Genomic DNA, 27,986 nt, shown 5'->3' on the forward strand with positions numbered 1-27,986 from the left:
GTTATGATATCCACAATCTCCTTTACCTAAATTGTGAAATTCATGGCCCCTGGGTCAGGGGTTCAGAACAGGAGGGGGGGGGCAATAGGGCAATATAGTGTTAATGCTTATAATGTTTAAAAATCTTCTTCTCTATTCTCACACATCTGTATAAAAAAAACTGACTAATAATTACGTTTACCAGGAAGTCCTCTACTGAAATTTTAATTTTCATGTCCCCTGGGGTATGGGTTTTGACTCTAGGGCAGGGCCAAAATGGATGTATAGATGTTAATGCATATAACGTTAAAAAATTATCTTCTTTACTCCCACACACCTGAAAGGAAAACTGAATTCATGATTTTGTAGACCAGATCTTTTAGTGTTTCACCAAAATTATAGGTTTCACAGTTCTTTTTGAAATGTGGTCGTCATTACAAATTTATAATTTTTCTACTCCAGTATGAAACCTAATTAGTTAGATGCATATATGAGACTCCATGACAAGTTTGTGTATGGGATATATGCTACTCAGGTGACCGTTAAGGCCAATTGGCCTCTTCTTTATGAAAACTGATAACTTACAGTTGAAATATTTTATAGTCAGGGACGGGTCGATTTCGTTCAAAACTAATCGATTAAATTATCATTACTCAGGATTTTATTGTAATTGATTACAGGCAGATTATTTTAGCATCATCAACATTTGATATGTACAGTCATTTAGATTGCAACTATCTGGTCTTAGATCTTTCCAGCAATACTAAAAAGTCATTCCACTGGTGCAGAGGTAGCAGGTACATTTCGGTATAATTTTGAAGGAATATGTTTTTATCTACATTTTCCTTCCAGTAATACAACGAATTTGCTCCCTTCACATGGCCCAAGGAGGTGCAGTGATACTTCTATATTAACATGATCACCAAAACACACCTCTTCTTTTCCAGCTTTGTAGCCGTAGGTAGTGCTGAAACGAATGTTCGAATATTCGCGAATGAATAGTTAATTTATAATATTCGAATGTATATTTAGCATTCGAATATTTGATCACATGTTTAACACCCATATTAAGCATTGTAAACTAAGCAGTATCGTGTTATTTAGTAACAATGGAAAGAAGAAGCTGGAAAATTTTACTCTGAACGAAAGAAAAGACAAGCCATCTATGACTGCCATGCTTGGTAGAATCTATTACTTAACCCAGTAATAGACTCTTCCGCCATGCTTGTTTACCTTGAAAGTAAAAGCAGGTTTTACATCGAACGGAGACAAACATTCTGGATTTATCAATTCATAATATACGCTGAAGAAATAATTTGCTTAAATGTGTGGACGTGTGTGAGCTACGGAGAGTTAATATCGAAAGGTACATCGAAAGTTTTTTTTAAAAAGATACCTCGATATAATTATACCCCCGCTCCGAAGGAGAGGGGTATACTGTTTTACCCTTGTGTGTCTGTCTGTCCGTCCGTCTGTCTGTCCGTCCGTCTGTCCGTCTGTCTGTCTGTCTGTCCGTCCGTAACAAAAATTTCTGTCCCGTTTATCTGAGCAACTATTTATCGCAGATGCTTGAAATTTTTACATAGTGTTTGTTAAGGCATGCCATATCGTGGGATATATTTTTGTACCAATCGGACGTCAACTTCCTGTTAAATGACGACTTTGTTTATTTTTAGCCGAAATTTTCAAACAAATTTCCGTCAAAGATTTCTCTGCAACTATTTATCGCAGATGCTTGAAATTTTAACACACTATTTGTTTAGGCATGCCATATCGTGGGATATATTTTTGTACCAATCGGGCATCAACTTCCTGTTAAATGACGACTTTGTTTATTTTTAGCCAAAATTTTCAAACAAATTTCCGTCAAAGATTTCTCAGCAACTGTTTATCGCAGATGCTTGAAATTTTAACACACTATTTGTTTAGGCATGCCATATTATGGGATATATTTTTGTATCAATCAGATGCCAGCTTTCTGTTAAATGTCGACTTTGTTTATTTTGCATATTCACATCAGAGCGGGGGTATCACTAGTGAGCATTGGCTCACAGATATCTTGTTTGTTCTTTTTTTTAAATAAACAGAACAGTTCCGGAACTATGAGCGTTATCAGTTTTCTTTTTAATACTATATCAAACATGGCGGAAATATTTGGATTGACTTACGAAGTTACGTATCGGTCTCACACAGGAGTCAGGACTGCAGTACATTATTGAAGAAGTAATAAATCTTTTGATTGTATTTAAAGGAAATTTAAAAAAAAATATCGGTATATTATTATTTGCTTAAAAAATAAATGCACACCCAATTCAATGGAGACTCATGCATTTAGTGTCAACTTCGAACTGACGTTTTTAAGCAGTCTACGCATACACCCACTTAGTAATACAAACTTAATACCTTGTCTTTGACATCTACGAATATTCGAATACGAATCGAATAGCACTCACGAATATTCGAATACTAATTTATGGTATTCGTTTCAGCACTATTTGTAGGTGTCATAAAACTGAAAAGTCCATTCTCAAAATTACTAAGTTTCCTTGGAGGAGATCATTCATCACATTCACACAAGAATTTTCACAAGACAAGTCTTGTTTCCTAGCATACTTTGGTAGTTTTTTCCTACGTCAACAGGAGATTTTGACCACGTAAGTTTAAATTTCAGATCTAAAGCTGCTGTTAGTAAACATCATCAACTTTGTAAATTGAAAGCCTTTTTGACATCAAAGACATCAACGTTAATATTAACCTGTTGAATGTCGTTTATAGTTCGGAAAGCTTGAGTTCAATACCCAGTGTCACAGGGATAACTAGACTTCCGGAAACATTGTTTTTCTGTTGCATATTCAATATGGCATCTTCAAAGGTTTTCAGCCAAACAGAATTCATGCAGTAGTTTACGTTCATACCCAGTTAACTAAATGGTGGACAGTTAATTTGGTTTTTCTTCGGTTACCTCAATAATTGCCAATTAGGAATTCCAACGAGTGGGTTATTAACTTGCAGGGTTTTTGTCTTCCAAAGTTTTAATGGTTTTCACATATTTCATGACATATTTGACTTACTTTGCTGCCTTCGCAATGACGGTTTTTAAAATGGTGGCTCATTTTTTCGACGCATCTTTCACCATGCACCAATTTTAGATCATGTGCAAAAACATATTTACCATGCTTCGGGATATCTTCAGTAGAGAAATCGAACACCACAGACTCGAAACTAGAATCTTCATCCTCATCTTCACTATCAGACTCGCAGAGGTCTCCTTTCAATGCTGTATTTTTATCACATGTAAATCATGGTAGGATAACCTGAAAGGCTTTAACAATGTTTGTTACAATGTTTATAATCTGCTATACTGTAGCAGGCTTCTGCTTCTTCATATTCTTGTCGTGTGTTTTCAGCTCAATGTTGACATCTGTACCGCTTGCATGACACCATGATCGATTCCATAAACCATTCCAATATGAAGTGACCTGGGATCCAAGGGAACCCTTCATTTGTCGGTTTGACCAGAGATCAACAGTCAAACAGGCTCTTTCTACAGCCCGCAACTTGTCCTTTAAACTCGTTTGTATTTTAGTTAATCTTTCAAGGAAATTTTTTGTGGAGAATTGTTTACGGGATTTGGACTGGTTTCGGGGATTCAATGATTCAATTAACAAATTCTGGATTCTCAACAACTGAAGGTAGTATCAGAGTTCCTGCTATGAACGGAACCAACGCGTCAGTAATCTTCTTCTGGTTTGGATCATTTGTGATGTACTTAAGTTTTGATGAAGTTTGGGTTATGTGTCCATTGACCTTTGGCCTTTTAATATGATGTGAAAATTATTCTAAACACTAGTGACGGTTGTTCCCATATTTCAGGTCTTTACTGGAAAGAAACACAAGTCATATTAGATGATAAAAGGCTAAATGATTTATTTTTTTTCTTAAGATGAAAGATTGTAATTAACTTTCACAATAAACTGTGCTAATACGTATACGTTTTGTATTTAAGAGAAAAAAAATTAATCAACATTATAAGATCTGACTAGTGATTAGACAAACAATCAGGAAAAATTAAAACATACGCTACAAATGGAATTTCAAAATATTAACACACACTTTCCTGTTTATTTCATCGTTGTATTTAAACTATTCATATTTCGGTTTATGCTGTTTTAAATTTAAATTCTAGTATCACACTTTAAGTTGTTCAAAATATTGGAAAACATCATGATGTACAATTTAATGTGAAAAAACAATTGTACGCACATGACATAATTCTTTTTTATTTTAGGAGGGCTTTTTGCAATGTAAATAAAGATGACTTCTCTTTTTTCGTAAACTGTGTTTAACTTGACCCAATCATTAGGATATATTTTATAAAATGAAAACTTGGAGTAAACACTTCTTATAAACGGTTTTAATACAAAAACAATTATTATTCCCTCCTTTTCCGCTGTGTTTGCAGTACATTATTTTAAATCTAATCAGCTTAAGGTATATACACACCTTTCTTTGACCGCAATTTTGATTTCTTTTTTCAGTTCCTGGAAAAACGTCTTTATGTGGAATTCGAGCTACTGCAATATTTTGCAGTGCAGAATTACTTTAGATGTGAAAATTATTCTGAACAAATGATATCCTTTTAAAAAATCAGTTTAATGCAGTTTAATTATCTCATTAACCAAGATCTTTAAAAATCTGGTTAAAGTACCCTAGTTATTCAAACTGTCAAAAACATGTAGAGTTTGAGGATCAGATATGCATTTTTTTCAATTAAAATTCATACATGATATGATAGTTTTCTTGTTAATAAAGGACTGAGCGGAATGATTTCTGTATTGTATCTGATTACACCACAGAAACCGTTCCCCTTAAATGCTCCAGAGCCCTATTTTAGTTCTATAAATAAATGATTTATATTTATCTTCCGCGTACGAAGCATTTAATTTTTTAAAAACCGTGTGTTATGGTTGGTGTACCTCTAGGTACACTAACCAATGAAATCTCGTCATTAAAGTCGGGATATTTAACGGAAAATAATACTTAGTTTAATTATGAGGAGAGTATTTAAAGAAACAAATTTGCGAGCGAGTGAATCGTTGTGAGTGACTACCGGTACTTAAAGATTAATTACTGGGCAATGTATTTATTTCTACTGTATTGCGATCTCCAGAGAATTGATAAAATATTTTAATCAATATAACGTTGAAAGTGTAAAGCCGCTAGTTCCGGAAAATTACAAAAGAGTTGATTGGTTGTTGAGATATCCATAGAATGTTTCCCTCATCCTGGAAAAATATCGATCAATTACTAAGGTCCAATAGGTGAATATTGTATGTGTTATGGGGTGATTTTAATAGATATTTGTTTATACGATGTCCGTACTGGGCATACAGTATGGTATCATCCACGACAATTAAATACATCATGAAACTTGTATTCGGGTTCTTTTAAATCGATTTATCGGTATTTTCTTGGTGACTTATTCCGCCATATTATATTCTACCTGTATCATTTCGTAAAGAAAAAAAAGGAATTTTAGTGTATACTTGATGTTATAGTTCTATTTCGAACGATTTCCTCTAATAGACCTTTTTTCAGCCAATATTTATAAAGATAGTGTATTTTCTTTCTTTCGTTTTCTTTTCTTTAAAAGGGAGGTCTTGGGAGAGTGGTTTTTTGTTATTTTATTTATTATGCAACCCAACTTATCTCAATATTGTCGTTTTATTATAATCCAGCAGATAATATTTTCCTAGAACTATATTCATATTTACATATTCAAAAGATTATTTTCATTTTTTTTTATTTATTACGTTCTGATCGCACATATTTCAAATTTAATCTCATTGCACAAACAAACAAAAATATACATAAAAGCATGCATGTATGTATAATTCAACAAATCTTCATGTAGCACCCAGAAGCTTCAACTGAAACAAAAAATTGACGCACTAGCTATATATATTTCTGTTAGAATATAAACAAGTCAAAGACGCACACGGGACATTAGATGTATATAAATAGGAATATGTGTAAAACAGGTTGGTAAATGTTTGAAAGACAATGGCAGAACTGCGTTCATGTCCTAATTATCACAGAGACTTGATATGGCGATTTCATCACTGATGAGCGACAAAACAGCCGGATTGTCGGACTTGACTCAAAAAAGCTGCTAAACGGCTTTCTATTAATCCGCATAAAATATTGTAACACTGACTAGAATTACTGTATACTTAAAATGTGCACTTATTTCACTCTATGTACTCTAATTGTTTCTCCACTCTTGCTGTTTTTCTGAAGAAAATGAGTCTACAATGATATCGGGCAAACAGACGACAGCGGGTAGATTTTTCTTTGCTGTCCTTATATTAATCACATTTTTCTTGAAACAAGCTGCTACCCGCGGCCAAAACCATGTACGAATGTCCTCTTTAGTGTAATCGTTTGCCGTTAAAAATCGAATGCAGCTTGGTGCGAGACATTCCTCTCTGTGTATAGGGATGATATGCCTCAAATGAAAACCTGTAATTCAAATATTAAAGATTTATGACCAATATATATGAGTTTATTTTCAGAATTTAATCATTAAATTCATGCAAGCAAGTTTTTTAATGCTGTGAATAATTAATATGAAAACGATTTTTTTTAATTAGGTGTGATTTGCTTCAGATATCATTCTCCTATGCTAAATATGCTAGTTACTGAATCAAATTCAGCATTGTTGTCAGTAAACGTTTTTTCAGTTATTTTTCATATTCATATAATTTGATGATAAACATTTTTTTTTCAATTCAAAATTAAGGACTTTTGAATAATTTGTTATAGACTATGAAGTACCTGGTGATTTTGAAATGGCAACTCTAAGTAGATACATGCATTGTTCGTTCTGGGTGAAGTCTCGAGAAAGAACCACAATTATCTTCTCACAACTGTAATAAGAATACACGTATGAAAAAAAAAAGTGTTTCTCTCAACATTTTTTCAGTTAAAATTTATTTGATCCATTCTTCTTACATAATAATGCAATTTGTGAACGTCAATCGTTTTATTTTTATTTTCTGTTGACGGATAAGATGGCATTTTCCGTTGATTTTTTAATGGACAACAAAACATGCCAAAAAGGCAAACATACCTATTCATGATAATTTCCGATTCCTTTTGGTGGTCAAAATCGCCAGGACCGTCTCTTGATTTGATATACAGGCGTAAGTTAAAAGCTGAGGATTCTAAATTGTTTTTCATGGTTTCTAAAAACAGTTTGTCTTCTTCTGTATCACCGGCAATCACATAGGCGTCGTAATGGTTTATCTGATTGTCTGCATTCAGAAAAAAATAGTCAGAATTATTTATTTTATTTGAAAAAATTAAATTCAAATATGTATGACTTTTTTTTTACAACGATATTTTCTAAACTCTAAAGATTTTTTTCTCATCAATTTCGAATATGCATATTCATGTTTATGTATTTGATTATAAACATACCCATTGTGATTTCTCCGTCGTTTGGTGTTATGTTCAATTATACACGGAACGTAAGTATTTATACCCAACAATCCTTGAGCTTCCTTTAAATGCATAACATATAGCTAGAAAAAATCAATGAAAATAAAAACCTCGATTCCTATTGGCTACAAATAGTTATGTTCTATTAATAACTTGCATTCAAAGGGTGTTTAAATTCTCTACGCATTTTGTTTACCTTATGGGTAAAGATATTTGATATTAGGTTTATTTTTTTCAGGCCGTTTTAGCCAGTAAAAATTATCGTCCTTCTTTCTGTTTTCTTTTTCAATTGTTGAATTAAAGAGTTGGCTAATTACGATATAATTGTAACTTTGCTTTGATGAAAATATCTTTCTGAAAAGTTACTTAGACACACAAAGTGGGAAGTTGTTGATCTGAAGTGAATTAACCTAAGGGAACCATGTTCCTTGATTTCCCATTGGATGAACGTAGCGAGGGTTTCCTGATCAATGCCCCTTAGGACAAGTGGTGGAGATCGGGTAATCACTTAACTGAATTTGTTTAATACTTGTGAGGTTAATAGCTGATATAAACATCTGTGAATACTTTCCTTCAAGGTTCAGAAAATGATTGCCACATACCCTTAACGGCATATATTTACGATATGACAAAACCGATGGTGCAGTATAACGTGATATTTATTCAGATTGTGTTATTTTATCAATGTGAAAAACATTATAATTAAAGATAAAGAAAAACAAGCACAATTCAACACGAAAAAAAAAAACGATTTAAAGTTCAATATTTAGAAAAGCAAAAATTAGGTATAAATTTTGGAATATTTGTTAAATAGAATACACTTGCAACTATTCAAACATTTTTGCCAATTTTCAAAATATATTAATTATTTTGACCATGTCTTTCAACAGTTTATGGACTTGGGAGCTGGTCAATATATTACATACTCTTGTTTTCGTTTTGTTTTTAAATGTTGATCATACAAATACAATGTATACCCCAGAAATGTAAATAATAGTTTTATTAAAAATTATGAAGAAATTCAAACTTTGCGTACCGGCCACAAAGTATTACTATACTTTCTATTCGTCATTGGATATTTGAAAAACTTGTACCTTGTACAAAGTAATAAAGACAATTTTAAAAGTTTTAACAAATAAAATTGGTAATGCATTCATTGGTTTATACGATTTTATTATTTTGACATAGAGATCTCAAGAAAACATTACATAATGTTCTTAACTTGTTTGTTATGTATGTTATGCCTTTCCTTGGCCATTAAAACAGAAACAAATTTGTGGTTACTTGGAAACGCAGTATCTACTTATGTTTTTTCGATAGCTATCTAAATAACTGACCCCCTTTTGTTATTTATTGTTGGTATTTAAATGCCGTTTATGCACTGTTAGACATGATCTTAGTAATAGAATGAAACTTAGTAATAAGAACACCGTTCTTATTTATCAACATTTTATTACAATTTTTCAGACAGAATTTAAACAATAGGGACAAAGAAATTGTTGCTGTAATCTTTATTATCTGAAATTTAATGTACATCTCACTTATTAATTTCTATTTTCTATTCTAATGTAAAACATCATTTCATAAAGCAGTTTTTGATTATCTTGTGATGCAACTATAACATTGTGTTATTTTTACATTATGAAATTCAATAAAAAGTTATTGATAATCTTTTGATATAAATGTGTATGCAAAATTTTATGTTTACACGATTTAAACTGGATTTAATGTATAAATAAGTAAATGTTTTTGGTTGTGTGGTATTACATATACGTTCTGCTGAAGTACTAAAATTAGGCTTATTTACATTTGTACTTTGGAAATGAAAATGATCAACATAAGTTTTAAGACGAAGTGTATGCAAATTGTGTACACATATGAAAAAAAAAAAAAAATTGTACAGAATATGTTGACCAGCTTTTCTGCTAATGTGAGAGAAGCTTGTGCAACTTCTGAACAATATGATAATGAAAAAAAATCAATTAAATAAACCACACACACGCAAAACTCGCTGAAATTAAAACAACACTGAATGAAGATTTATTTTTTTATTTTTCAGAAATTATATCGTTAATATTGCAAGGTTTTCCATTAATCTCATCTGTCCTTTGAGAATCAGGTATTGTCAATTCCTTCGTTGGGAAAAGTTCTAAACACAGCTCGGGAAAATGCCTGATAAACACAGGTATCGAGTAACAATGCATCTACGTCTGTAACATTGAGCACCAATGGGGTAATGATTTGTGTAAGTGCGTACAGCTGACACAGAAACACCTGCTATGATGTGCATCAGTATTTGTCTCAGCTATCCAATACAAACCATCTAGGAAGATGTGGGCAAATATGAATTTCTTGTGCTAACATGACTTGTTAATAATCCTACTTCACGTTTGAAAAAGCTTCATACTTTATAGTTGAAACAGTATATTGATGCGAACTATTTTTGTTTTTTATTTAATATATGCTCATTTGTTTAACATTTCCGCATCATTCATAATGAAATTGTGAGATTGTTTTCATAAAATCCAACATGGCTTTTGTTGTAAAGTGTGTAGTTTCATTAACTTTTGTATGAGTTTTTTTTTATTACCATACAGAAAACATTTTTGTAAAATATGATTTGTGCATAGGTTTCCTCGTTTGCTGAATGCTGTATTCTGCATACAATAATGAGTCAACGCATCATTAATTTACTGAGACGAATTGTTTCAAAGTTAATCATGTCAGATACTGTAGAAAAAATTCGATTGGTGTATACGTTATCCGTGGTTTAATTGTTCAAATTCTTCAGCAGCGTAAACATTTAATAATTTTATAGTTTTTTTTGTGTTTTTTTTTTTTTTTGGGGGGGGGGGGTATTTATGAAGTCTAAAAAATTGTTAAGAAGTTTGTTCGGGTTTTATTTTTATTAATTCAAACTGTTTCTAATATCACGTATGTCAGAAACAAAATAAACCATGATAGTAATACATTTTGCTATGTAATGGCACATAATGAAAGTTTTTCGTGTAATACAGTGGCTAGTAATGATATATTTCAGCGACATTGAATATTTTTTACAATAAAAAGGTACATTGATTTTTTTTTTTACAATAAAAAGGTACAGAAATAATGTGTTATTTATATTTAAATAAAATAGAGAGTTGACATTTGGTTTAACTTGTGGCCTTAAGTATCTGAGCGATCGTCATCACAGAAGTAGCCGATTACCTTAGAAGATTCCTTGCAGTATAATATTGTAAGACAACTTTATCATACAATTAAAGGTCTTAGGTACACGGGCTTTTACTTTTAACTTTATCCTATCTTTTGTATGTTGAATTTTAACTGGATTACATATATCTTTTTTATTATTAGAACGGGGTTCTTGGGGGCTTTTTTCTTTGTTCTTTAATATTCCGAACGTTTTAGACTTGTTTATTTTACAGCAATACCGTCTGAATATTTTTAAGAAATTAAATGAATTAATAAATTCATTCAATTTGGATCTACAAAAGTAGAGTTTGCTGTATCTTTATTCCGAAAATAAGGCCACATATATGTTTGACCCGAATTTTTTACGGAAAAATAAATATCTGGCACATATGTACAGTCATAATTTTGCTTGAAGGCACTAGTAGCAGTGAAACAAAGGGAAACGCAAATGAAACCCGTGAAAATCACGCGACCGACGTCGATTGGTATTATTACACTTCCCTAATGTACCACGCAGTGACTATCAGTCAATGAAATACAACATGGAAAAAAAAAACCGGGGTCCGGTGAAATTTAAAAGCATTTCTGCTTGTCCTAATAAATAAAATAAATCAAAAATGGACAGTCTTTCACATCATATTTACAACGGGGTCGTAATTTGATATATATATATTTAAATGAAAGATATCGGAGACGTACGTACATTCCCATCCCTTTAATCTTCTTAAAGGAGCGTTTATACATGTAATGTGTGGCCAATAAACTCGTTTCTTGTCAACCATTTCATTATCTCGGTGGTCCCATTTTACAATACACCCACCCAGTAAATTCGACACATCTATACACAACGAATGTGAATTCTACAGCCAACAATGAAATCCCTGTATTCTACAGCAGATTAGCTGAATATATCCACATTCAAATTAAATATATTTCGGGGGTTTTTTTATATTCCAATTACAACATTAAATGTTCTCTAATTGCATGTACTTAGAATATACCTTGAAGAAACCTAGAGTGGCTCAGGTATTTAAGAAATGTTGCAATGTGTGTCAAATCAGATTTATTGCTCGTACGTGTGTACATGTACGCTACATCTACATGTATGTATACCGTCCGATTATCGGTTGCATTCATTTCTCTATAAACTGACAAATGCAATATTGCTCAGCATTTAGTCAAATAACTTTTTAAAACTAGATGGGTAATTGAATGCAAATATAAGTACAAGTAGTATGCATTGTTTTAGTGATCATGAACTATAGTTTAACTGAGATCAGAGTCCCATGTGTTTGTTCTGCATGCCTGAAAAAGAGGAGGTAAACACTGAAATAAAATAGCAGGCCTTGCAAGTTTTGTCTACAGTCAACTAATCGATAAAGCCAAGCATTAAAAGTAAAACAGGACAATTTTTAATGTCAATGGAGGGATGTCGTCGAGCTGTCTATTAATATATCCTGAAAGTGTTTCTGATTTCAAAGGGGTATCTGAATTTTCAGAGCACAGAAAGGATAAGGATGTACAGTTATTGTGTGTGTGTTTGTCACTAATTCCTTCCTTCATTTCTTTTCCTTTTAGCCCCCCCTCCCCCCCCCCCGGCCAGGAACTATATCTATACTTCAGCAAAGAAGAAATCCTGGTAATATCTATGTCCATATATATATATATATATATATATATATATATATATATATATATATATATATATATATATATATATATATATATATATATATATATATATATATATATATATATATATCCATGTCCATATATATATATATATATATATATATATATATATATATATATATATATATATATATATATATATATATATATATATATATATATATATATATAAGCAAAGAAGAAATTTTGAATGCATTCTGTTGCTGATGCTATTAAGTGAACGAATAAATTAAATCCGTGGGGGTAAACGTACATAAAAATAACGTCCAAGGTGCTTGAAAATCATATCGGTATTCAGCATACCAACCAAAAAGGAACCATAAACGAAATTTATGTATTAAAATTGTATATATATTTTTGCAAATTTATGTATTCCCTAATGCAACAGTATATAGCACTGTCGATTGAAATTAGTTCCCTCTCCCTTATTTTGCTCTCTCTTAAAGTTCATCTATATTGTTAATGACATATGCTCCGTGTCCATTTTTAAATTATCGAAAGTGTTAAGCATAATAAGTTAACACATAAGCTTGCACGGTAATTCCACAAACACGCAGATTTCTATTATATTGAAGTCAGTATTATGTCCAACCACCATAGTCTTTAATCATAATATGTTCTTCGCAAAATTCTCTCTCTCTCTCTCTCTCTCTCTCTCTCTCTCTCTCTCTCTCTCTCTCTCTCGTCGCCGGGCACACCTAAGTGCACCTGAACCATTTCAGAGGGTTGACACTACCATAAGGCGTCTGGTGCTTATTACGTAAACCTTATCGTTGCGTAGAAAATAAATCTACTCTATTGATAAAGTAAGAAGGGACTCTATGATGATTGCGTTGTGCCTAATACCTAATGCTCGGACCATTCAGAAGAACAAGGAAGTTATCCGCCACATAAGTCTAGGTGCCTTGATGCAGTATCAAAAGTCAATATCTGCTTTATTTTCCTATTCAGCTCATTCAGCGATTGGATTGCATGGTTTGCCTCGGTGCGTCCCTTCAGACATCGTCCGACTAATACGAATAAATTCTATAAGTAAATACCTTGCACCAGGAAAAAGGGTTTTTATATTCATTTGTAGAAAACGTCAAAGAATATATAGGTGTATTTAAAAGCTCTAATGTAAATGCCTTGAACGTATTCTATTGATTTAAATATCAATTAAGACTGTTTGATCCGGGATGGATTCCGTGACTAGAGCCACGTACGTTGAAACGTGCGGACGAAATACAAGAGGCACTTCTTTTCACAAGTAGTATAATAAAAACATAATAGCAAGGAGAAATACCTACGCATGAAAAGACACATTTCAACGTCTGGTGCATTTGTGGAATACTTGATGTTGCATCATATATGAAAGAAGTGTTGATAAGGAACTCAATTCAGACTTGGTCCAAATGTACTTTACGTGTAAAAATAAGGTTCATTAAACCAAAACGCAGATCATGACGAAAGTCTTTCCTCCCTACTTCCACACACCTGTAAGGAAAACTGAATTCATTATTTTGTTGACCAGGAAGCCCTCTACCAAAATTATAAATTTCATGTCCCCCGAGGTAGGGGTCTGACTCTACTAAGGTCGGGGCTAAAATAGTCATATAGTGTTGATGTATTTTTATGTTTTTAAAAAAAGTTTCTTTTACCTCTGCTGATACTGAATAAAACCGACTGTATAAAGAAAATAAAGCTATCTATCAAAATTTTTAATTTCATATCTCCAAATGTAGGGATTTGAATCTAGGGCGGGGCCAAAACATTCATATAGTGTACATGGTATGGGTTCTTAATGCAGGGTGTGGTTAGTATATATACGTCCCTGATCATACATATAAATAAAAAAAAAATAATGGTCTTTCAGTCGCGGAAGAGGCTTTATAACGCGGGGAAATGATTTTCCGCAAAAACGTGATTTTTTATAACTTCTTTAGAAAGGCCAAATACATGGCATGCTATAAAAACAAGTTATAGTTAGATTCTCCAAGTACTATCTACCATTTTTCTTATGAAATCGATATAGTTAATGACTAAACTTAGCAAGATCTAATCAGTTTTAATCCGTTTTGCCCTATATGAATGTAAAAATAACGAAGTCCTTGAATATTTAAATTCTACTTTAAAATTAACGTGAATTTATGTATATATTCTTAAGTTGACAAAGTTGTGTAGGATTTTATTTCATAAATTTAGATATAATTACTGAGCGAAATATAATATTCTGAAAAATATCAATAGTCTAACTTTCTATTTTTTTTTATTACGGTTATAGGAAGTACACTGTTTTTTATGACTTGTGTTTATTTATAAAGTCAGTTGGTTTTTTGTTTTGTTTTGTTTTTTTGCTTTAAATATCATAGCATATTGAGTTGATATTGACTGGAAATGCACTTACATGTATTGTAACTCTAACAGTATACAAAGTCTAAAAAGTTAAGCGGTATATTGCGTTTGTGCGTATATTCGCTCCAACTAGAATTATATGCTACACAGTGAGTAAGCGAGCGGATCGAACATCTATTTTTATTCGCAAAACTACGCTTTTTTCGGGAAAGGATTGCGTTACATCGCGAAAATTACGCATTTATTCGCAAAAGTTATGCATAAAAGTTTTTTCGCAATAGTTTCGTTTTTACGCGTTTATTCGCGAAATATTTGTTTTTAGATACGAAAATTGAGCTCAATGGACTTTTGAAATTAAGAATACGATTAAATAATTATTAGAGAGGTTTAGGAAACCAACGTGTACGCGTACGTGTACGTGTAGAAAGGAAAATATGTGCATTACGTCATCAGTTTGTGTAATGACGAATTTCTACACGTATGTACCCGAATGAACATACGTGTAAATTGCAAAGTACCCGTAAGGTCGAACTTAAATTGTAGCTTCTGTTTCCCTGTTGGCTACTTATTTTAACAAATATTTTTATTTTTCTTAAGCCTGAGTATTTCAATGCAAATACTGATATCTACAAACATAAATTTTCATTAAAATTTAATATGTTATTGGAGTTTTAATGCACGTATCTCTACCTCAAATCTTGCAATGGCTCTGTTATTTTATTCATCTGTGATAAATAAAAATATACATATATAAACAGTGATGTATAATAAAATTAACACATACAGAATTCTCAATTTTCGACTATAACTAAAATTTTCAGCTTAGTAGGAGAGGATATCAAGAATTTCATCAAAACTTTACACGTACAGGTACACAACTGCTAAACAAGAAAGGTAATGTGAGCTGGTACGCGTAGTTCTAACTTGTAACCTACACGTACACATTGGTCTGCTAAACCTCTCTATTGTTGCTCAAATACTGAGGATGAGTTCAAAAGCTGTGTCATAATTTGTCATCATTTAAAAAAAAAAAGAATCTGACTGAAAATATCAAGAAAAGTTTTGAAGCTATCATAGTCATGGAACGACTTAATCAATGTGCTAATTGAGCCAGACCGGAAGAGGGCGCTCCAGTAGCATCGACTGAAAATGTAAGTAAACTGTAAAGTATAAAGCCTTAAAAAGAAACCTGTGGTTTAATTAGACAAATCAATGCTAATTTTGATTACTCATACATTATTTTGATATATTAATTTTCTTTTTCTGGGTATACTACGAAACTTGTGCGAAAATGTCCAACATGGTGCCTTGTGTACATTGTCATGATTGTTGGTTGAAGATATAACGTTACCATTGGGCTCGTCACGATTTTTTGACTACACCTATAAATTAACAATTTATGTGTATTTTCTTTTACATGGATGAGTAAAAAGACATAGATCGTGGCGAACCATTGTTGAATAACTTGGCCATAATGCACGATATTAATCTTATCAACATTGTATCAACAGCAGATTATTGTCAACCCTATAATAACTAGTTGGTGTTTTTTTTTCCATTTCAGAAACCCTGTAATTTCAGTTTGAAACTTGGTAAGTAATTCAAGATGATATACTGCATAATGTATTAAACAACAGTATCTTGTCATTCCCTTATAGCTGCAGGTCTGTAGCTCCCGGTCTTTTCTAAAGAATTTTGGAAATAAAGATCATATTTTATTTTCAATCTATTTGTAAATTGATGTTTATGTAAATATATTTTTAGACAATTCATCACCATGTCGTACATGCTTCAGCATCTTCACAATGGATGGCAAGTTGACCAAGCCATTTTAGCTGAAGAGGACCGTGTGGTAGTGATAAGATTTGGTCACGACTGGGATCCATCTTGTATGGTGATGGATGAAACACTTTACAAGTGTGCAGAAAAAATGAAGAATTTCGCTGTTGTGTATTTAGTGGATACTTCAGAAGTTCCTGACTTCAACAAAATGTACGAATTGTACGACCCATGTACTGTCATGTTCTTCTACAGGAATAAGCATATCATGATAGATTTAGGAACTGGTAACAACAATAAAATTAACTGGTCCATGGCAGATGTGCAAGAGTTTATAGACATTGTGGAGACCGTTTTCCGAGGAGCAAGAAAAGGAAGAGGTCTTGTGATATCGCCCAAAGATTACTCCACCAAGTACAGATACTGATTGATGTTGGTTCATTTTACATGCAATTCATTACAGCAACATCTTGGCAAAAATCTCTTCAAGAATGTTATTGGTAATACATTGTTGTTTGCTTGCCCTTCAATGAGAGCTAAGTATTGTTTGCACAGTAGACATCATTAATCTTTAAGGTTTATTATCTTGTAAACTGGAATAAATGTTGTCCAAAATGTGTGCTCACCAATTTAAAATTGAGTTGTCAAATTATTTGAACACATAATTGTGTGTACATGTACCATCAAAGATTACAGTACGTTATTTCTTAATAAAATTAATTGTAAAATAATGATTTGGATATTTGGGTTTGGTTTTTTTTCTTCCATATATATAGACTGTTTATTGAAAACTCATATTACATTTTAATACGAATACATGTACTGGTAGTATATTTATTGCTCTGCAAGGTATGATTTAATTGGATTGGTAAGCAATAAAGCCCGATTTAATTAAAATTGGATGTATAACTGTGTAGTATGCCAGTGGATCTAACATCTTACTTTAATTAGATTGCAATAAAGCCGAAATGGGGAGAATTACAACAAGGATAAATAAAATACATTATACATGTAGATTGTCTCCTGCAATAAAAAAAATCAGAACAATTACCTAACCTTGCAAAGTGGAAGGTTCTTTCTATCAAAATATACGAAGTGCAAAGACTAGTGCTGATTTAACCTAGCTTTTGTTTGTTAACATTTCTCAAAGTATTACCTTAAATGGTTACATTGTATGAGCAGACTTAATAAATTCCCCCAGCCTCAATAATTTTTTACACAGCTCTATGCACAGGTAATTTGAACTTTTTTTCAGAAGGAAGAATAATTACACCACAGCCTCATAAAAGTATATGTGATTTTACAAAGAAGTATTTTAGACCTTTTTCTACTCAAATTCTCTTCTATGTTTGGACTATCAGCTTCTACTACAACTTGTGAACAACAGAGCAGTAAAAATAAATTTTTCAAAAGGTAGCATCAATATTTATGCAGGCAAATAGTTTTAATGTACATATTAGACTAGAACCTATATATTGAAGAATAAGGGTTGGAAATAATCAATATGCCTGTCTATATATGCATACTTAATCTAACCACACCTTCAAAATTCTTCGTTCTGAATCATATCTTTATTTTAAAAAAAATACAGATTTTTAAATTTTACATGTATTTTGTGTTTGGCACTATAGATATTTATAGAATGTTGCATACAATACAATTTCACTTCAGCCTCAGGGTTTCCTTTTATTTGTAGAAAACAAATGTTTAAATTTTCCATAAGCAGCTGTATTGATAATAGTCTCCACTAAATAAGAATCTCCATTTTCACCATCTGTTATTGACAACACTGTGGAATTTTTGTACAGCCAACTGAAAATGGAAAAGAAAAAGTCTATTACAAAAGTTTTAGACTGATAGAGCTTCAGGTGTGCACACCACTTTCTTGATATTGAAAACAGGAAAAGCAATAAATAAGGGAATGCCTGTTTATTTTTCAAGTCTAAGTTAAGCTGCGATATGTAGCGGACATACCTTAAATGATCCCCTCCGACTGGTATTCTAAAGACTTTCCTCATTCTTCCTGTACTCTTTATAATGGCTTCTTCCAGCCGTGTCTTCAGTTCATCTAATCCAGAGCCAGTTACTGCTGATATATTGAGACCGTCAGAGCTTTTTTCATCATCACTAATGAATCAAACAAGAGAGAATCTAACACAATCATGAAATGGCTGGTCATGTATTCCTTAATTCATGCAAGAACTTAATTCTGCAATTCCAACATTTTGTGTGCCTCAATTTTTTAAATATGAATTCTTATTTCTTTATTGCCCAAAGGAGCCAAGTGGCTCACAACTGTCAAAACAAGAGGCCCATGGGCCACATCGCTCACCTGAGGAACAATAGGTATGATAAAATCAGCTTAATGGAGTCATAATACAAACTATCTGGACAATGTACAATAAATAAAATCCATTTTCCCCCTGGATATTCTTATGTTTATAATCATTAGTCCCTTTTCTAACAGGATGATTTTATAGTCATATCATATGTTGAGTATTGCAGTTCTCAAAAAGATCCTTAACAATTGTTTATATATGGGATATAAACGTACATCAAACTCTGAACCTTCTTGTGAGGCCAAAGAATTGTCCTGGGGCCAAAGTCTTAACAATTATAAAGAATCATCTGGCTGATTAGTTTCTGAGAAGAAGATTTTTAAAGATTTACCATATATATTCCTTTGTTAAACTTTGACCCCCCATTGTGGCCCCACCCTACCCTCGGGGGTCATGATTTTCACAACTATGAATCAACATTACCTGATGATGCTTCCACACAAGTGTCAGCTTTCCTGGCTGATTAGTTTCTGAGAAGAAGATTTTTAAAGATTTACTCTATATATTCCTATGTAAAACTTCGATCCCCCATTGTGGCCCCACCCTACCCCCGGGGATCATGATTTTCACAACTGTATATCTACACTACCTGAGGATGCTTTCACACAAGTTTCAGCTTTCCTGGCTGATTAGTTTCTGAGAAGAAGATTTTTAAAGATTTACTCTATATATTCCTATGTAAAACTTCGACATCCCATTGTGGCCCCACCCTACCCCCGGGGGTCATGATTTTCACAACTTTGAATCTACCATACCTGATGATGCTTCCACACAAGTGTCAGCTTTCCTGGCTGATTAGTTTCTGAGAAGAAGATTTTTAAAGATTTACTCTATATATTCCTATGTAAAACTTCGATCCCCCATTGTGGCCCCACCCTACCCCCGGGGGTCATGATTTTCACAACTTTATATCTACACTACCTGAGGATGCTTTCACACAAGTTTCAGCTTTCCTGGCTGATTAGTTTCTGAGAAGAAGATTTTTAAAGATTTACTCTATATATTCCTATGTAAAACTTAAACATCCCATTGTGGCCCCACCCTACCCCCGGGGATCATGATTTTCACAACTTTGAATCTACACTACCTGATAATGCTTCCACACAAGTTTCAGCTTTCCTGGCTGATTAGTTTCTGAGAAGAAGATTTTTAAAGATTTACTTTATATATTCCTATGTTAAAATTTGACACCCCATTGTGGCCCCACCCTACCCCCGGGGGTCATGATTTTCACAACTTTGGATCTACACTACCTGAGGATGCTTCCACACAAGTTTCAGCTTTCCTGGCTGATTAGTTTCTGAGAAGAAGATTTTTAAAGATTTACTCTATATATTCCTATGTAAAACTTCGATCCCCCATTGTGGCCCCACCCTACCCCCGGGGGTCATGATTTTCACAACTTTGAATCTACACTACCTGAAGATGCTTTCACACAAGTTTCAGCTTTCCTGGCTGATTAGTTTCTGAGAAGAAGATTTTTAAAGATTTACTCTATATATTCCTATGTAAAACTTCGACCTCCATTGTGGCCCCACCCTACCCCCGGGGATCATGATTTTCACAACTTTGTATCTACACTACCTGAGGATGCTTTCACACAAGTTTCAGCTTTCCTGGCTGATTAGTTTCTGTGAAGAAGATTTTTAAAGATTTACTCTATATATTCCTATGTAAAACTTCGATCCCCCATTGTGGCCCCACCCTACCCCCAGGGGTCATGATTTTCACAACTTTGGATCTACACTACCTGAGGATGCTTCCAATCAAATTTCAGCTTTTCTGGCTAATTAGTTTCTGAGAAGAAGATTTTTAAAGATTTACTCTATATATTCCTATGTAAAACTTCGACCCCCCATTGTGGCCCCACCCTACCCCCGGGGATCATGATTTTCACAAATTAGAATCTACACTACCTGAGGATGCTTCCACACAAGTTTCAGCTTTCCTGGTCTTATGGTTCATGAGAAGAAGATTTTTAAAGATTTACTCTGTATATTCCTATGTAAAACTTCGATCCCCCATTGTGGCCCAACCCTACCCTCGGGGGTCATGATTTTCACAAAGTAGAATCTACACTACCTGAGGATGCTTCCACACAAGTTTCAGCTTTCCTGGTCTTATGGTTCATGAGAAGAAGATTTTTAAAGATTTACTCTGTATATTCCTATGTAAAACTTCGACCCCCCATTGTGGCCCCACCCTACCCCCGGGGATCATGATTTTCACAAATTAGAATCTACACTACCTGAGGATGCTTCCACACAAGTTTCAGCTTTCCTGGTCTTATGGTTCATGAGAAGAAGATTTTTGAAAATTTCTCGAAAATTTTCATAAATTCCTAATTATCTCCCTTTGCAAAAGGGCGTGGTCCTTAATTTTCATAACTTTAAATCCCCTTAGGCTAAGGATGCTTTGTGCCAAGTTTGAATGAAATTGGCCCAGTGGTTCTTGAGAAGATGTTGAAAATGTGAAAAGTTTACAGACAGACAGACGGACAGACAGACGGACAGACGGACGGACGACAGACAAAATGTGATCAGAATAGCTCACTTGAGCTTTCAGCTCAGGTGAGCTAAAAAATAAACAAACCAGACTTTAAAATTTGCGAGGAGTGCCTCTAGTCTTGTAATTTTACATGGTATTAATTCCTCATGTTTAATTAGGAATCCATAGTCTACAAGTCCCAGTACCTTAAAAGATCACATTTATTGTTGACAACCAACATGTTTTGTAACTTTTCTTCAGAGAGCAGTTTCCCCAAAATATCAACAACATTTTCATCTTGATTCCTATAATCAGGATGACTTAAGTCCCTGACATGAAGAACTACATCCTACAAAAGAGGAGAAAGAATTTGTGACAGACAAATGACCAGCTAATGTATCACGTACCGGGTATTAGATATTTACAGAAACACAAACTATAAAAATATTATAGAAATTACCGTAATGAATGTGAAGAAAGATATTAAGTACATGTGTACATGTATCAGAGGGAAAATACTTCTTTTAATGCAAAAGAGATCCAATGGCACCTTACAAATTGTATTGATCTGACTTCTCTAATATTGGGTACATATGGCTTACTGCTATCAAAGCATCCTCTAGAGTGGCAGAAAAAGCTTCCATAAGAGTCTTGGGAATGTCTGAGATAAAACCAACAGTGTCAATAAGAAGAACTTTCATGTTCTTCAAAAAGGCTTGATGAACTGTGACATCTAATGTAGCAAAAAGTCTATTCTCAGGGGTCAAAGACTCATCCTCTGTCAGTGCTTTGATAAGAGTTGTCTTTCCTTGAAAATTTTAGAAAACAGGTTTATGAGCGATTCTCAATAGTTACTGGTGAGATTATGGTTTTTATTGGAATGGAAAGATTAGAATGTTAATTTTCTTTACCACAATTAGTGTAGCCAACTACAGCTACAGTGGGGTACTGCTGATTGATTCTGTTCTGTCTCAACACCTCCCTCTGTTGTCTCACTTTCTCTAGTTCTCCTCTGAGTCTTCTTTCTCTTTCCTGCATTACATAATGTTCACAACATAGCTCTTTAAAATGTTACAAGTCTACAAGACAATGGTATTGTTTACTTAATTTTTATGTAATATATGTAAAATAATTGAACTGCAATTGAAATTTTTTAGTTTCAAGTATACACCGTTATTAAGGTATGGTTTATAGATGAAGCTATGCATTATCTGTGGAATATTCATGATGCAGGCTTGACAAAATCTAATAGACCACATCAAAATCTAGATATAATTCTTTTCCTATCACTATATACCTAATCATTAAACAAAAGCATACACTTTGATGCACTCTTTTTCTGTATCATCCCAAGTGTCATTCTTATAAATAAAGGTGTACTTACCGCTACCAGCGCATGTCGTTTTTGAATGTAAGTAAAACGGAACCCTCCTGACACAACATAGTGCATCTTTCCTGTCACATGATCATGCTGGCCTTCATTGATTTGTTCCAATCGCCCTCTGAAAGCAAAAGGCACAAACAATATCAGTTTTCATAAGATGAACAGAAGTATCAAAATAATCACAATACATTCAATGTCAATTTGTTATAAAACAAATTTACATTGAATGTAAAAAATGTAATGAAGAAGGTAACTGAACTAATAGCTGCATATCAGAAAACTAATCAAAAACACTTGCACCATTCTTAATTATTCACAGTTTAAATAATCGACTGCATTTGCAATATTTCACTGACACACACACCCTGTACACATTTTTAGAGAGATATTTTTTTCATTATATGATCGTTACCTGATATATGGAATTTCTGCTAAAGCAATTTGCAATTTAGCCTCTCGTGTATGTGCGTACTCTCTGAATATGTGAAGAACAAGAGTATACCTGCAAGACAGAAATTTTGACTAAAACATGTGGAAAAACTCTGAAAGACCTGGGTTTACATGGAGAGACTAGCTTTGAATAAGTTACTATTAAAAAAAAGTGTTTGATGCTTCATGCCACTAGCTAGAATAAACTGGTAATTATTCAATGACTTTATGATATTTCAAAGGTATCTCTTTCTTAATGAAAACTAAGCTTATAAATCCCGTATAGTTGAGCAATTAAATCAAGTCATACAGTCGTATTAATTTTCCACATTAAAAATTAGCTAGAATATTAAAACCTCTTCCAGCTAAATTTTCAAGTACGGTAGAAATTAAGCTGTAGGTACAGTAGACAAGTACAGTACCTGTCAAAAACTGGTAATTGCCAAGCTCCTTGTAGCATAGCCACCTGATTGATTTTTAGAATGTCTACATTGACGAATACTGCAGAAATATTTTTATGAGATTTGACAAGATCTGTCAGTTCTTTAAGCTGTCCCTTCATGAAAATAAATCCTCCATGACTCTTGACTTTTATGATTTTCTACAATGATAAACTAAGATTTGTCAGTATGACATGCATGCGAATCCTAAAATTATCCAGAAAAAAAACTATTGGTAAGGCTACACCAATTTGATTTCTTGATCATCGGATATTCTAGCCAAAAAAATATTGGAGCAAGCAAGCGCTTTATCAATTTTAGAATTAAAAAACTGAAATTTGAAAATTTCGGGGCGACATAAAAAAATAATGGCGACCGATAACATTTTATTTTAAAATGTCAGTTTTTCCTTTGAAATACATGTAAAAACAGTAAAAAGTTAGTGACTTTATTCGCCATTGTATCAGACACTTCCTGATCGCTAATTCTATCCTCACATACAGGCATTATTTACTTGTAAACCTTGCTTACAATCTACTGGGAAATTTTTGGTATGTTCAATGTAAAAAAAAGTCGATCATGACTGATGAAAAAAATAAAAGAGCCAAAAATTGAGCGGGAAACGAAACAAAAATTTCCGGGAATGGGATTTATTTTTAATATTATTTTTTGGAAAGCCCTTGGGCACGTGCCCGCAGCTCCGGCAACCAAGAATTCAAATTGGTATGGCCTAAACACAATTCATACCCTGTATATATATATTCTGCATATTAAGCCCAAGAGCTATAACTCAACTTATGTTCAAGGCCTTATCAGGTAAGAAGATAAAAGTCAAATATGGAAAGAAATCATTACAGATCCCAATAACATCTACCAACTGAAAGCAAATTAACATGCATGAAGCATCGTTTTTGAAAGTCTTATTGATATCTTGGCAAGAAACGGGGGGATGGGGACTCATACCCTCTTAAACATGTAAAAAGAAAAACCATTAATATGTTTTATATGTGTTGCGCATATTCCAATGGTTGTCTTCTGACTGAATCTTTCTTTTAAAGATTGGTTAAAGTAAGGTTAAACTAATGGTTACAAAAAAGTACATGTTGTAAAATTGATGAATAGTTCATATATCTACCATTAATCTAGCATTGCATTGACATTTGTACATGTATATAGAAGATTACAGAGTTTGTAATGCCTCATTTCAACTTTTGCTGTGTATAAAGCCAGTAATATAGATACTGTAAATTCCTTATATTATGCGAGTATTTAATTCCGTGATCCCGCTGTTTTGGGTAAAATGTTTTGAGTCAAATAGCAAGAATATAATATCGCGAAATGAGGAACTTTTATCATCATTTCTTATAGTTTTCAACCCTCAGTAAATAATGGTGTGGTTTTAAAATCAACGAAAGGTGCTTCTCGCAATTTTATGCAGATATTAATTCCTCACATTTAATTAGGAATCTACAGTAATGATATCATATTGATAAAAAATAAACACAAAAAGAACCCTTACTGTATCTGCCACTCTCCACTGTGGAAGTGAATGAACCAATGCACGCGCTTCACTGAGCTGTAGTTCGGGGGTCGTAGAGCGAGGTTTATCTTTTTCCCATCTAATGGCTGAATAAGGGAGATAAATTAAAGGAGGATAAGTCCATCAAAACTGGTTCAAACTGGTTGAAAAATCTGAATAATATTTTATAATGAATCTTTACAGAATGTTTAATTTTCAAGCTCATATCTGTAAGATGTTCAACACTTTAAGACTTTTTTAAAGTAAGTGAACCTTTGTATTTATTTAATAAATGTTACATAAATCTGAATATTCGAGAGACATTGATATCAATATATAAGTTCTAAAAGTCTTTTAAAATACATATATTGGACGATTCCAAAGAAGCTACCAGATAATGGTACCTGGATGTATGATCATTAGTGAGTGGTGAACCCCATCATAATGGAACTCTTCTTGTAAAACCTGCTTATATTCATCAGTCTCATGTAGAGCATCAGCTTCTGGTGAAAGGAATAGTGCAAGTTTTCATCTGTTTAGTATTCTTACATACAGAACAACACTTCAAAAATGCAATATTCCAAATCAAGAAAGTTTTACAGAAGCCATGTTAACATATTCTTTACCCTCATCCTGACTTTCTGCCAGCTTGTTTATTATTGATTCTTCATTTTCATCACGACCTGGTTTTCGTCCCCTTTCCTTACAAACAGGGTTTGTTGTACTGAAGCAACAGAGTGGTTTGTACAAGAACTTTGTATTCTTTTGTGGACTATGGGTCTGCAGTTTTTGACCAGAACACATTCTTCTGTTTCTAGCTGCATGACTTAGAGACAACCATGTTGACTGTTTTCTGGAACAATTTATCTTGCACAAGTGACAAGTTGGTCTAAGGCTCCTTAAAAACATTGCATCGAGGAAACACAATATGATGCTTTCCTCAAGGATGGTTTGTCACATGTATGGAGAGTTTTCCAGGTCAAGTTCTACCCCGACGATCGATAAATCTTTTTTCAATATATATGTCCTTGATAACAATTCTGTAGTAGCATACCAGTATGTAGTTAGAGCCTATAGAAAACAATGACAATTATAGTGATTATTGTATCTCAATTTGATTGAAATCAAATTTTCTCTATACTCTGTCCCAGGTTTCTACTTCCATCACTTTTTACATTACTTTTCACAAAAATACACATACATGAAGTATGAAAAAATCCAAGAATTCTTCATAGATATATTATATTTTTTTTACACAAAGAATTCAACAAAATGTTTTACAGATTTCTTTCAAAAATTTATAATAGGAAAATTGGATGCTTTGATAATACTCTGATGTTCCAGAATGTGTTTCACAATTTGTCAGTATTAAAAAATGGAAATTAGTTGACCCCTGGGGTATCTCTGCCCCTTGTGTGCAAATTATTTTTCTATCAAATATGTCGACGTACAAGATAAATATGTTGACATGCAAGATAATTATGTCGACATGCAACTTATCTAATAATGTTGACATGCAAGAAAAATGCAATCAAATAAGAGTTATAAAAAATCTTATATATCGCTCAGATGCGACATCCAAGATGCTAAATGCTTTTTATTTATGTTGACATGCAAGTTAGTAATGTTCACATGCAAGATAAATATGCTGAAATGTTACTTATTCATGTCAACATGCAACTTAGTTATGTTCACATGCTACTTATTTATGTCATCATGCAAGTTAGTTTGTTCACATGCTACTTATTTAAATCAACATGCAACTTAGTTATGTTGACATGCGAGATAAATATGTTGGCACAAACATGTTGCATGTCAACATATTTATCTTGCATGTTAACATAACTAAGTTGGATGTCCACATAAATAAGTTGCAGGTTGACATAAAGAAGTTACATGTTGACATAAATAAGTTGCATGTCTGCATAAACAAGTTGCATGTCGACATATTCATCTTGCAATTCAACATAACTAAGTTGCATGTTGACATAAATAAGTTGCATGTCTACATACAGTGCTGATCAAACCCAACCTAACAGAAAGTAAACCCCAACTAAACCCTGGGTTTACTATGGGTTTACTCCGGGTTTACTAGAGTGGACCCAGAGTAAACCCAAAGTAAACCCAGAGTGGACACAGAGAGTAAACCCCGCCAGAAGTATACCCCTGATAGCAGATGCATCATGTGTATTCAGAATATATAAGGGGCAGGAATTACAGACAGTAAGATGGTAAGATAAAATACAGGCCTGCTTCACACTTCAGTGCGTACAGCAATTCTTGAGTAAATCCAAAGGAAATCCCGAGTGGACCCTAATTTTCAAAGAGTAAACCCGGAGTAAACCCAGAAAGTAAACCCGGGGTTTAGTTGGGGTTTACTCTTGTGTTAGGTTAGGTCTGATCGGTACTCATGTATTTACCTTGCATGTTAACATAAATAAGTTGCATGTTGACATAAATAAGAAGCATCTATCATCCTGGATATCACATGTGGGCGATATTTGTGATTTTTGGAGATTTTTTATATTTCTTATTTGATTGCAATTTTCCTGCATGTCAACATAGTTATGTTACATGTTGATATAACTATCTTGCATGTCAACATATTTATCTTGCATGTCGACATATTTGATAGAAAAATAACTTGCACACAAGGGGCAGAGATATGCCACCATACTTATGAATATCGAGAAGTTTAGGAATATGTAATCTAATTCTTGGTATAGAGTAACGTTATACAAATGTATAAAATTTTCATCTGTCGACATTCATGAGATAAAGTCCGTAAGCGATAAGAAAGTGACCTTATTCTCTCCAGTGTGGCCACTTTGTTAAGAAAATGCAAATGCAATTTCATGTCAAGTTGTGTTCAAGGAATAGAACAAATTATAAATATTAACCTTATA

The 27,986-nt window shown here is 33.2% G+C and overlaps 2 protein-coding genes and 1 non-coding gene across 3 annotated transcripts; 1 reads left to right on the forward strand and 2 right to left on the reverse strand.

Moving 5' to 3' along the window:
- Positions 1-5,765: 5,765 nt before the first annotated feature.
- Positions 5,766-7,603, reverse strand: LOC105347308 (myeloid differentiation primary response protein MyD88). The gene is made up of 4 exons (XM_011456322.4): positions 7,462-7,603; positions 7,112-7,295; positions 6,817-6,908; positions 5,766-6,501 (listed from the first exon to the last, which is right to left on the reverse strand). The coding sequence occupies exons 1-4, from the start codon at positions 7,463-7,465 to the stop codon at positions 6,245-6,247; spliced, it is 537 nt and encodes a 178-aa protein (XP_011454624.3). The 5' UTR covers positions 7,466-7,603; the 3' UTR covers positions 5,766-6,244.
- An 8,038-nt stretch (positions 7,604-15,641) lies between these two features.
- LOC105347309 (uncharacterized) lies at positions 15,642-17,222 on the forward strand. The gene is made up of 3 exons (XR_004596354.2): positions 15,642-15,854; positions 16,268-16,295; positions 16,468-17,222. It is a non-coding gene; the product is annotated as an uncharacterized protein (transcript).
- Positions 17,223-17,345: 123 nt separating this feature from the next.
- LOC105347310 (putative GTP-binding protein 6) lies at positions 17,346-27,985 on the reverse strand. Its single transcript, XM_011456326.4, has 12 exons — positions 27,885-27,985; positions 25,707-26,151; positions 25,485-25,583; positions 25,081-25,187; positions 23,544-23,722; positions 23,105-23,194; positions 22,693-22,810; positions 22,220-22,340; positions 21,911-22,116; positions 21,515-21,657; positions 18,457-18,609; positions 17,346-18,294 (listed from the first exon to the last, which is right to left on the reverse strand). The coding sequence occupies exons 2-12, from the start codon at positions 25,987-25,989 to the stop codon at positions 18,156-18,158; spliced, it is 1,638 nt and encodes a 545-aa protein (XP_011454628.3). The 5' UTR covers positions 25,990-26,151; positions 27,885-27,985; the 3' UTR covers positions 17,346-18,155.
- Between the last annotated feature and the right edge of the window lies 1 nt (position 27,986).

This window comes from Magallana gigas, chromosome 5, assembly GCF_963853765.1.
Source record: "Magallana gigas chromosome 5, xbMagGiga1.1, whole genome shotgun sequence".
Lineage (NCBI taxonomy): Eukaryota > Metazoa > Mollusca > Bivalvia > Ostreida > Ostreidae > Magallana > Magallana gigas.